This window comes from Nomia melanderi, chromosome 5, assembly GCF_051020985.1.
Source record: "Nomia melanderi isolate GNS246 chromosome 5, iyNomMela1, whole genome shotgun sequence".
NCBI classification, from domain to species: Eukaryota; Metazoa; Arthropoda; class Insecta; order Hymenoptera; family Halictidae; genus Nomia; species Nomia melanderi.
Genome location: NC_135003.1, coordinates 11,228,750 through 11,241,773, shown reverse-complemented (window position 1 = coordinate 11,241,773; position 13,024 = coordinate 11,228,750). Strand labels below are relative to the sequence as shown.

Sequence of the window (13,024 nt, the reverse complement as noted above, 5' to 3'; positions counted from 1 at the left end):
AGGACTGTCACTGATTAGCTTTAATTAGTTCAGGTAAAGTTATTTCTTCAAACAATAATGGATCACGATTCATGGGGAAAACCTGTCCCGTTCGTCAGACTTCCGCCAGGTAACCGGAGCTCCACGGAGGTTCGATTCGACGAAAATATTTACATCACACTTTCTTCACTTCTTCCTCAACAACTCCCGCGAACTAACGTTCACTGACAGCTGGATTTTCCGTTTACCTCTAGATTGCCGGTGTTCATTCAATTAAAAATATTTATTGAAATGTTTATGACGCGAGGGGTTCAACATAAATCCGTTACACTTGATAAGTTGAACCGTTTTACATCACACGCTTGGAAACTAAACTACAATGTAGCAATGCAAGCAATTATTTATTATCCTCCACCTAACTGGTTTCCCACCTTTGATCTTTCTTGATGCCTCATTATCTGCGTTTTGTAACTTCTTTCAGGTGCGCTTTATCCTTGTAGGAAGCAGTTTTTATTTCGCTATCTAACTACTCCCGTTAGGCTTTAATAGAAGTAAAGCACGCAACTGAGATTAATAATACGTTTAATTACAATGTTGTCGATTGGAAAGGATGTCAGCTATTTTAATAAAGTGTCATTTACAATGACACGTCACGATTATAATTACTATTTAAAAGCGGCGTAAAGTGTAAAACTTCTGTAATAATTATGAACGGTAATAATCTTCCGTAAGTAATTCCAAATCAATTAACAACCGAGGATTTAAACGTACTTAAACGTCGTTTGTGAAAACATTGAGAACGTCCACCTTTCGAAGGTCGATCAAAATGTAACAAGTGGCGATCATGTATTCTTTGCCTACACACGTTGTTCCAGTTTCATAAGTTTCCAATAGTAAGTGCAGATATCCGTTGCGTTTATCAAGGATACGCTCGCCTGATTGTTATCATTAACCTTTACTCGATTGCAACATTACAGTTATGTTGGTGCATTGACCATTCGCCTTGTAATATTTACATCGCGGTGTTCTACATGTTCGCGATTAGGCGTACAAATTGTTCCGGGTGCTTGAATGTCACGCATTCCTTTTACGGTTTTCTTTCCAGCGCACGTGAAAAATTGCACGAAACATTGAACTTCGATAGTTGACTCCTTAAATATTTCTATATTTCCAGCTTTTATTTTCTCTATTCTTCAGAGGAAAAATACCGGAAAACTTTGCAGGAAAACTATTACGTGCATCACGTCAATTATTTCTTTAATCATATTACGTATAGCTATAATTAAGTATATCAATCATCCTACTTTATTCACGCGTTTCTCGGATTAGCACTTGTTTTTTTTCCCTAATATAGGATTCCAGGGAACTTCGTGGAATTTTGCTAGGATAATATCAAGCGATTGCGGTTTCTAAAGGATTTGAAGAATTTCAAGTTTTTACATTGAATAATATGTTGTGAGCACACGTGGAATTCAATTTGCTTTCGAGCAAAAATAAGAATACGAATCTGTAAAAGAATAAGACGCGTTCTCTCATTTTCGCATGAAAAACGCCTCGAACTCGCTAGTTAATAAATAACGTGAGTACGTCCAGTTTCCTTGTAAAATAAAGTATTTACCATGTTTTACCGATCATCTGAGCATGATAAATCGTTTCCAGGCACGAGATTCAGAGATACGCGCGAATACAAACACATAATTGATTCTGACATATGTTCATTATGCTACTTTTAGCAATTTCATTCGGACCTATAAGGACACGAACATGTCAATTCACGTCAGACATAAAAAACTTTCTATTTTGTTTACGGAACTGTAACGTAAACAACGACTCTTACAGCATTTCTTGAAATAATTACAAATGTAGCGTGCGAGTTCATAAATCGTTTTCGAATGACTTCACGGTGTTTGAACGTTATACCGTCGCTAAAATAAAGTCTGATGTGATCGGTTTCGATATTAAGGATAAATGAGAGGTGTTCGTGGACGCGTCATAACTTTCGGCTGCTAATTTAAAATTAAATATTATCTTTGCTGTTCTGCAAAAAATTTGTGGATTTTTTCCTGTTTTTTGTTATATTTCGATTCTTCGTGGAACTACTGTACCCGATATATTGAATATTAAGATTTATTAAGGATTAGAGAATTACTCTTTAATTGAATGTCATTATATATAGGAGGACATCAATCTTGCTATGTATTTTCATTAAATCACCGTTAAGCAGACGTCTTAATTGTTTACTGACTCGTGTGATGGAAATATCGATTGTTGCTAAATAACCTTCAATTAATGGGTTGTTTTGTTTAAACGTGGCCGCTGCGAGCATCTATAGTAATGATGAAACGAAGCGAACGTTCATGTGCCATTATTCTAAGCGGAATCATCAATTATCTCCGGTTTGATTCGAATAGAATGCGTCATATGTCTGTCATTTTGCGTAAAATACCACTATGGAAATTATTACGGTATCGCGAATGCCGCTGAAACCTTTCGAACGAGCGTTCTATAAACGTCGCCATTGTGACGCATTATTACGTATGTGATTCTAACCATATATTATTCAAAATGTAAATGTAACAATGAATGATCGTGCACACGTCCGACGAATTACACCTTATTTTATTCCACTGAGAAATTTATGACATCAAACGAGTTTCTTGTTACAAGCCAATGAACTCCTTTCCTTACAACATAAGCACCTGGTTAGAAAAATGCAGAATTCCCTTCGCAACGTCACTCTTTATTAACCCCTTTTAATATCTTATTTATATTGTCTTGTGTGACCATTCGGAATAATAGCGATGACTTCATTAATGATCGTTTTTTGTCTGTATATCATGCGAGAATACGTGTTACCGGATGTTTTTAGAATAAATTATGTAGGCGCTTCTGGTTTGTGTCAGAATACGGAAGTCTTTTAATCGCTCGCCAAAACCGAAATTGTTATTTCTTCGCAACCCACCCGTTAGTTGTAGTCCGAAGTCATACTAGCGCAAGTCGCTCTTTTTTAGCAACACCCCCACTCCGAGAAAACTGTAAGGGGAAGGACAGATTCACTGCGAATGTCGACATAGGCACATCCTAGACTAGTTACCTCATAGTGATACACAGTATCCCATCTTGCACCACGAATAAAGTATCGCATTGAAACAGAATTCGTATATAGTTCTTCCCAGTTAAGGGAAGGTGGTCCTTCGAACCCTTGGACGAAAATTTAGTCGGCGCACCATGTGCAAAATAACGAGAAGCTCAAACGATCCACATGATCGACCATGAGCACTCTCCAAAAATTAAATTCCTTTAAAATGAGACGATTAATATGCTACAGAAGTTTCTTTCCAAAACAAACATTTATATTTTAAATCTTTTTTATGCAACAGAGATACTGTTACAGGTTTCCTTTAAATCTGTGCAATGTTAAACATCAAAGGTTGTTTGATTATATTCGAGCCAAATAGAAATCTCATTTCTCTCGCGCAAAACCCATAAATGTCGTGATAATGACTTACGTTAAACACAAAAAAAAGGTTTGATCCGGATAGAACCGTATTAAAAGAAATCATATCGTACAGACCAATCACATTTCTATGCCCAACATCCGATCTCGTTTCCCCCGTTCTAAATCCATGAGTGCCGTGACAATGACGGATCGTTCACGGTATCCTGCACAATCTATTTCTCGGCGTTGATGAGCAATGAATCGCGTCAGAGGGGTTCACGGGGCCCAGAAAGAGACCAACCCACTGGAGCGTTACGAGAGCAGCGAGTCGTGGGTGTGTCTTGAATAAAACGGCCCGATACAAACCACCGCTTTACGTTAACACTCCACTCGAGAGCTGTTCTCTAAATCTCCAGTTATCATCGGGCGATCTTGTCTTGTAGGCTAACAGTGTACATTTATTTCACTCTTCATTCCTCATTTTCTAAATTAACTAAATCATTGAGAATAGTCAGACATAAATGGTCCTTTTAAAATGCCCATCCCGTGCATTTACTTACCACTGCTCATTCGATCTTTCGAAAGTTCTCTGATCATTACATCGACAGAAATGTGTTAGGCAATTACCTTGACCGTCCATTTGTAATAAAAACAATTGGCATTGAAGGATGAATGAATGAAGAACGTTAAGTACACTATCCACAAAGTAAGTACTTAAGTACCTGCTACTCCTGGGAGTTAAGACTGTCAAGCCGACACATCGATTACACGCGCATATTAAGTAGGAAGGCAGGAAAAACGGAAGGGAAAGGGGGAAAAAGGAGGACCGGTCTTAAGAGACCATAACCTCTAACAACCGTACCGCCTGTGTTCTTAATGAATTTTTAAAAGGATGCTCCCCGGCTGCCAAGGATCCCGGCGTTGTCCGTGCGTTTTTGCACAGCGAATGCTTACACGAAAAGAGGTTTCATAAAATTGTCTATAAAAGAGGAATACCGTCGTCGGTGACGCATTAAAGCTTCAACTCCGGCCGTTCCTTTCCGCGATTCGGCACGAGTTCGCGCGACTGTTTTATGCGGCTCGAGACCGGCGCTACGGCGTTGCGAGATTATTTCAAAATTTATGAAGCTTTTCGCGAAGCAAACTGAAAGAAGAAAAAAAACGAAGAAGACGCGGATTTGAATAGACGACTAATGGTATTTGTTTCTCGCCCGCTTTTTATTCCTAGGGTGGGACACTTACGATGACACTATACGAGGAAGGATTAAACGGCGCGAGGTGCAATGCGGATAGTGCACTATCTTATCTAAATAAATAAATGCATGTAGACGCATTGGATATTCATGGGGGATGAGAACAAACGTGTCTGCGATTTAACGTGTGATTCTTGCCTTAAAGGCTTTAAGAACATCGTCCGTTGTCTGTTCTTTCCCGTGTAACTAAATAAATTATCCGGCACGATCGAAATAGCCATTGTCTGCAGAGATCAATCTGGCAGCTGTTGATTAATCCTTCTGTATTGAAGATACATAATTCAGGCAGCCTCCGATTCTTAGCTGCCCGGACATTTATGAATCTCTAAACACGCGACGCGTCGCCTTATGCAAAGAATTCCGTTAGATCGTCGCTGCTTCTTCTGTTTTCACTCAGCGATTTCTTCTGATCGTTCGTTTTCCTGTTTTGAGATTTGTTCGATGATACTATTATCCGTCGATACATCTTCCGACCGATGTATCGACTATTCGATTTCACAATCGAGTCTTCTGCGACCTTGAGTTGGATTTTTTAGTGTGACTATCGCGACGACACGTGAAATCGTTCGTCTTCGATATATAAAAATTAAAACTAAAAACTCATTATAAAATTCGCATGTTATCAATTTTCTACTAGTTTCGGTAGACAACGATTTTCGTGATAAAAGAGAATGCTGACAGTGATGAACTACGATGGTCAATGGAAGAAAATAGAAGTAAAAGCTAAACAATCGTAACACTTATATTTTTGGATAAACATTTTCGAACACTGTTGCGCAATTTTCTGCGCAACGTACTTCTCAACTGGACTGTCGTCTATAAAAGGAGCTTCGCAAGAGAATAACTTTAGTTCCAGTCGAGCTCTTGGGCCTGGGGAGCTTCCACTAAGTGCTTTCTGACTCTGAACCATTCTTGAATGGACTTGGCCATGAATGATCCACAATACAATTCTTCTGTAACACATTTATATTATAATAACGATAAAAAGTGCCCAGAAACTTATGAATGGTATTGCACATATATCAATTCGTTTGACTATGAAACGTGATCGATGCATTTAAGCGAAAAACTCGATTACTATACTGCAATATCGTTTCGGCCTCTTACAGAATCTTTCTCTGTAAAAAAAAATTATGATCAAGGCTAAAGAAACTTTTCAATCTAAGAATAATGTCGAGAAATATTGTGGAGATTGCTCGTTGTCAATCGTGTGGATCATTCGAGCTCCTCGTTAATTTGCACATAGTGTGCCGAATAAATTTTCGTTGGTGGCTAACACAAACCAGATGCGGAGAACTAAGTCAACCATGAATGCATTCCGCTCAACGCGCTGTCTAAACCACTTAGAAATAGCATAAAAGAAATAAACTAAGCAATTACCAAATGGTATCAAACTTGGTTATGGAAAAAGTAGAAGGAAAACAAACAAGTAGAAAGAGAGTAGTAAATCTACATAAAATAATAATTAAGATGAATCACAAGTAAAAATATGATGATACGATGCTAGGAGCTGATGAATATATACATAAACAATGAAAGTGAAAGACTTGAGATACCAAAGGACTCTACAATGAGTGTTGCAGGATCCGTTAACGCGTACACTAAACAATTGAATCCATCTATATCCGACAGCTTTTCTGCATTATCTACTAAGGAAGTGAACGTGTCACGGAAACATATCCAGTGATTAAAATCCTCGTCAAATACTAGTAATTGTATGACTGGCAAACGCGTACCAGGATGTGGGTCGAAGGCGTCGTTCGCCATGTTAGTAGTCGAAGTCGCCGACGGTGTCTGATCACCGCGAAGCCTTACTAATCGCTTTTTGGCCGCAGAAATTCTTTCAAAATTCAAATTCTCAAACGTGTAACGTTCCTGCGCTTGCAATTTCGCATTAGGGGTTTCGAAAATTAACATCTCCATTTATGTTTTCAGTGCGTCAAATTTTTCAAACAACGTATCATTTGATCGAATATGTTTCTCGAATGCTAGGGCATCCATCCGTGTCATCAATTATTATAAGTCGCATGAGATCGAAAGGACTGGATTGGCGCTGGATGTTCCCTTCCGACAATCCACCGCTGGTAACTCTGCGATGGTTGCGCTGCTCCTATTTTGTCCAGGTGTGTGGCCCAAAGGGTCACGGGCACGTTCCTTTCCTGGATGCTGCTACCCAGATGAAACGCCTCCGCTGTCCACGTGGTCTGATGGGGAGCTCGTAGATCTGACGTGGCGCCACAATTATAATATATATAATGCAATTATAAATACTGCATACTATTATGCAAATTCTTCTCCGTTCTGAATTAAAGTTTTGTAAGTAAATCCTCTTAAAATCATCGTAATAAGAGTTATTAGCAAAGAATTCTTCGCCTCGCAATTAACAGTCTGCCACACGCGAGGGAACCGTGTATGTAATTCTTTATGACTAGTAGACCATGCAAAGGAATAATTCTCTTTGCGTTACAATAACGTACACTCTTAAACTGTCAAACGTGACTCGGAGCGGATATAAAAGTGAACGTAACGTTGAAAAATAGTAGAAGGATCGATCCACAATGTATTAATGACTTGTGCAGCATAAAACGCTCGTATATCTTGTTCGAGGTATAAAAAGCTTGATGGGTGTGGGCGTACTGTGATTACAGGTGCTTATCATCGGCAATAAATTCAAAATAAAGAATATCATGGTATAATGCGGTGGCGTGTAACAAGTTGAAGAGGTGCAGAATGTTTAATTACCGCCTCCAGTGTAGACGTGTGCATTTATAAGCACGTTACGTGAGCATGAATTACAACGCCGGACTTGTTTCGTATTTCCATAAATAACGCACGAAATTTTTCATAATTTATTACTAACTCGATTAATCGGTTCCTGCCGCGTCGCATCTAACCGAACGAAACACGAATTTATACGAAATAAATTTCAAGATTTCCAGTGTGTCAGGCAGTGTTGCATTAATTAATTCCCGCATTAATTGGGACCGTGATATTAAACGTTATCTCGGAGATCTGCCAGTACCTGAACTTGTTTTCAAGGATCTGTATGAATTTTAATCCAACTGCTAATTCAACCTTCCCGTCACTGCGAAATTCGGAGTAGCGGGGCTCCTATTATTACGTATGGAATTAATAATAGATGTACCAGACTGATAGGCAACAATGTTAGAAATTAAACGAGCTTCTTACCGTGAATGTGGCAGCCAGGTATGGATGTGTCGCTTTTCTAATTACTGATCGCTTTTGTATTACAATTTTCAATGTGCGAAACAGCGTTGAACGGCAAATACGTTTGCCTTTATTAAAGTAGCTCGATCTAATTAAAATACTGAGGTAGTCATATCCGGCCGGCGCAAGTGAATCCACAGAGGTAATAACTGATTACATTTCCCGAGAAAAATGATTGGTCACCCGAGCGGTATTCCCATCATTAGTGAAACGCAAAATATTTCTTGTATGATGAGTGCGTCGAAATGATACATTAGTCATTAACTTTTCGATCATAAGTCGAAAGAAGCTCAACATTCAATTTTATTCTACTAACATGTTTCTTAAATGTCATTAATGAATTGGAAAAGAATATTTTGAAATACGAGTGAGTTGAATAATATTGACGCGAGTCCTGGAAAAAAAAATACGAAAACGCTTTGAAGCGCAAAAGGTTAAAAGATTATCATGATACCAGTTGAATGATCGCTAACTGATCTTGTAAATATTTTTACATGCTCTGTTGTCTGGCGAACGTTGAAACAGGAAAACAAGAGAAAAAGGGAACTGACGCACCCTTGATAGAACCGCATCGTTGCTAGCTACTGGAACTGCAGTCTCGCAGTTGTAGTCTGACTGCAGACCGCTGAGAAGGGAAATCCAATACCATGGAATTGAATATCGTATCGACAGACGTCGTTGAGTGCGAAGGCACGTTCGAGAACAACTTCCTTCTGCGAGAACCACGGTAGATTTGCTCGAAATCGATAGAACTCATTCAGTCGTGAGGTGCTGAATTCGTCTTCATTTAATTCTTTGATTCGGAGCATTATATGGATTTTATTCTTTGGATCCTCGCCTTTATCAGTTTTCAACGATCACCGAGAAAAACTCGAACGTATTTGTACAAATCCCTTCTGTTTACAAATAAAACGTTTCAAATGGTTACAGGTACGCTTTACAAGAAATTCTTAATTCGAATATAACATGTATCGTTCGCGCATATAAGATATAATTGATAAAGTATTTGAAAGAAGTTACAAACAATCAGCATATGCAATATTATAAAAATATTCCACGATGAACTGAAAATCCGGAGAAATGAAATAGCAAAGAACATATCGCTTCATAAATGTAGTAAAACATACAAACGTATTGGTATTTGATTGATATTTGATTTGAAGTGCACGTTCACAAGGATTTGTTTAGGATAAGGGTACAAACTGAAAATATAGGTCACTGGAAGTCCGGGTAAATTATCCAGAGTACAAACGAGCTTATGTTCCAGGACACGAACGAAGTTAGACCTTGGACTAGTAACCTACATAATTCGCCCTGACGTAACGTGATCGTCCTTCGAATATCAATAATACTTGAGCGCGAGTTCCTCGTTCACTTCACATTCCCCAAACTTCCTGTAACTTTGTTCGAATCGTGGTTTTTTAAGGAGGGTCGAAGTGTTCATTTTCCGCGTTTGTTTGTGTGTTTCAGATAATTCAATGCGGCCTCAACTGCGGCGTAAATTCCTCGCTCCACGGTTGTCCAGGGTAAAGCGTGCTGCATGGTGTCGACAGCGTTACTTTGCGCGGGAAAGGACAAGGATGCGGGTAATTCGATTAATTCACATTCCATTGCGCGCGATGCAAATCGATATTATTTATTTCTTAGCCGACGGCGCGACGTCACGTGTGCTATATTACTTTTATGTACCATCTGCCTTTTGTCTGCTGTACACTGGACGTTTTTTTCACGCTCCGTTTAATCGAGCCTCGTAGTTATTTCTCAATTGCGTCCGAAGACCTACCCAAGCGTGACGTGTACAGCAGGTTGAATTCCATTAACACTGGTGCATCGATTCCCGGTTCTAGATTAAATTGAGTTTATTTTGTAAGAAACGGGGCCATGTACACTAACACACAACCCGCGGTATGATTGCTTCCGGATCAAACGTGTGTTTTCACTCGAAACGACATTGTCTCATATTTGGAACGATCGATGGAAGCAATCGCGAGAAAAAAAAAGAGATACGGGACTGTCGAGAGTCCTTGAAACGCAATCTTGTCATCTGTACACGTTCTCTGACGCCAGTGGATCTTCGGGTCCAATATTTTTACAGTTTTACGGGCCATTACGGGGTCTGGTCGAGAGAACTTCGCGAATGGCTCAAGTTCAATAATGTCTTCCTATCTGGCAATACGTCTGTAACGTGTCCGTTCTTGAAGTGCCATCGAAAGTAATGACTTCAATATATTGTGGTATATCCTTATTAAAAGAAGATGACGAGGTAAATGATCCTTTCCGTGACTATATGAGATTACAATAATCTTGTAACAAGTAGGTTTCTTAAGAGTAATTCTAGTTTTTTGGTTCTAGTTTTTTTATTGCATTTTAAACAGAAATTTGTATACCGAATTACGTTCATCCTAGTCTTTTAACGGTAATTTCAAATATTTATTTGTTGTTTTTAATAACGTGAAAGAATTAATTAGTCAATAATAGAAAAGTACCGGTTAATTAGAACATTTACTTAATTCCTTTCACTTTCAATCTGATTAACCGCTAGAATCTTTGGTTATCAGTTCCATTTATTTTTCGGTTTCTATGGATCTTTGTGTCGAACATATTACAAAGGAAGTTTCGATCTCCCGAAGTCTGCAGAGCAAAGATTTCTCGCTGAAGAAACGCATGCACAACTTCATCAGAGTTTGCTCGGAATATGGATGAAATATTTGATTAGCTTAAGTTCTTACTACGGTTTGTATAAACTCACGGGCGCTTGTATTTTATGATCGAATTTTTCATTTTCTCATTCTTCCAGCTCGATTATTTTTTCCTTGAATCGTTAAATCATAAATTTGTCGCTTAAACGAAATTTTCATAATTACTGGAACATTCGCGAAACAGTGGCGCGCGTTGTCTTTTAATTCGTCGTTCTCGCGATCGCGGTTTTCCATAATTATCGAACACGCGGAAAATTTGAATTCATGGCAGAAAGTATTTCCCGGAGCGAGTTAAACCGCTGAAAAGTTATAAATTATTCTCCAAATGCTTTTCCGGTACAGAGAACGTTCGGGAACGGTTAACAAAGCAATTAAAAGCCGGCAATGAAATGGAACGGACACTCGAGATCACTGAAAGTAACATTGGCGTGGCAAAAATGAACAAGGATATCATCTGATTCTATACTTTCATCGATACGGACGATTCAGTCGACTTAACGGTACTAATTCCCTGAAATATCATATTTAGGAGTTACGAACATGTTCCGGTATCCTTCGCGTAATATTTAAATCGATTTAACACGCTATAATACTAGAAAATAAGATTCTTTGTTTTTCCCGTTGAATTGTGTTTCAGCAATAAACCTTTGCCGGACTTAAAAGATTATGAGAGGTTTAACAACATCTAGATAGGCCTCGCAGGACTTACGTGGCACGACGATTTAAATAGTTGTGTAACCGATCGCAATCGTTTGCTCTTTCAATGTTACGGAGATGTCTACTGGGTTTCTGGTTAACACTTAATTCATAGTATTCACAAGGTTTCTTTCCTTGGTGTTATTCTTTACGCGCATCGATCTGTTGTTCTTCGCCATTCCTTATTCCACGTTCCATATTGTACGGATCGAACACTTGGGCGAAGAAACCTCCATTTTCCACCGAGCATTCCCTTTCTTTTAACTTTTGTCACGATCTGTCACAGTGGCCGCGCATTTCAGAAGTTCCGCTCAAGGTCTGTTTGTCTGAATCGCTGCCATGAATTTTCTGTCTAGTCATTTTAAATAGTCGCCATCTCCGCGGACAAATATGGCGTCTTCCGTGCGGAAGTTCGCTCGTTTCGCTTAAAAATTGAATTACATTTCCTCACGCATTTAAATTGTTATTTCTGTCGTTGCAACGTTACTTTGGCATACGTTTTGCAATATCTAGTTAGAAATTTGTTCGCAGCGCTACGGAATAGTAAAACCTTCGAAGTATTTGATTATGGTTTAGAACAATACAATTATTTCGTATCACTTTATTTACTTTGGGTCTTGCATGTTCGTACCCTTTTCTGTTATTCTTATAATTGTCGTTAATATGAAAATATAGGTATGTGTTTTATTTTTAATATCATCGAGAAGCAGCTTTTTGAAAAATACTTGCCGAACCGGCACGTCCGAGGCGTTACTTTTATTTATTTTCGGTAACCCAGAAGTTGACATGAAAAGCGATCGTTCAAAAATTGATGTGGCCACGGTTTCCTGAACGACGGATAGTAAATTCAATGTTCACGAACGTGAGCTAGGAGGCACTTGATAATGGCAGTCGCGAGGACTGCCGAAAGGAATCGATGTAGACGGCAAATGACTTTCCCGTGAATTGTTGAAAAATGCTCTCCTCTATCCGTGCAACCACAGCTGCGTCTCAAAATCGCGTAAATTCCGTTCGAACCGTTAAGTAAATCGAAACTGAAGATGACATTCTCCTTCTGGCTGAAAATCCGTATTCATAAATCTTAACAATGTCACGGTAATTATTATCACCTCGGATAAAAAAGCTATTTAGCAGTTTAATTGTACACAGAGAGAAAGACAGCGACATTGAAGCATTACCTGCATTTTCATTCAACGGTTGGAAACTTCGTCAGGCGGGCAGTCGTTGCACAGGGGCTTGGAGGAAAGTTGAGGAACTTACCGCGCAAATTGACTGGGAGCCGTATTAAAGCTACTGCCCTAATTGAAATCCTTGAAATCAAAATTGCCGGCGGATACCGCTTTTGACGATTCTGGCTCCTTTTCCGCGTAATTATTTAGTGTACACTGCCCGATTGAGTCCTGAAACGCGAGACAGAAATTTTAATTATAAGACGCGATTAGGTTGTTAAATCTTTTGTCATCGACGAGGCAATAAGCAACTGATTTAATAGTAAACATACCGTGACCGGTCAAGGAACAGTTCTCAATATGTGATTTAAAATTTTACGTTTTTTCTCATTCATTTAACTTGATATCAATTTCTATATTGTCGAACTAATCAGTGTTACAATTTTTGTCTTTCCCTTCGGTTCTTCTTCCACTAAGAAATATTTTTTGGTTACTTTTATTTTGTAACGAATTGTTTGACTGGTTATGGTAGAAATTGGTGCATACAAAGGGCCAGTACCT

The 13,024-nt window shown here is 38.8% G+C and overlaps 1 protein-coding gene across 4 annotated transcripts in view; it reads left to right on the top strand.

Moving 5' to 3' along the window:
- RhoGEF3 (Rho guanine nucleotide exchange factor 3) overlaps positions 1–13,024 on the top strand; it is a 174,316-nt gene that overhangs the window by 10,322 nt on the left and 150,970 nt on the right. For 3 of the 4 annotated variants that reach the window (XM_031985525.2, XM_031985518.2, XM_031985515.2), the window contains exon 2: positions 9,370–9,485. In XM_031985525.2, the coding sequence (XP_031841385.2) occupies positions 9,440–9,485 (46 nt within the window). In that variant the 5' untranslated portion in view covers positions 9,370–9,439. Of the gene's footprint in view, positions 1–8,690; positions 8,830–9,369; positions 9,486–13,024 lie in introns of those variants that run through there. The other variant, XM_031985516.2, reaches the window with a different exon arrangement.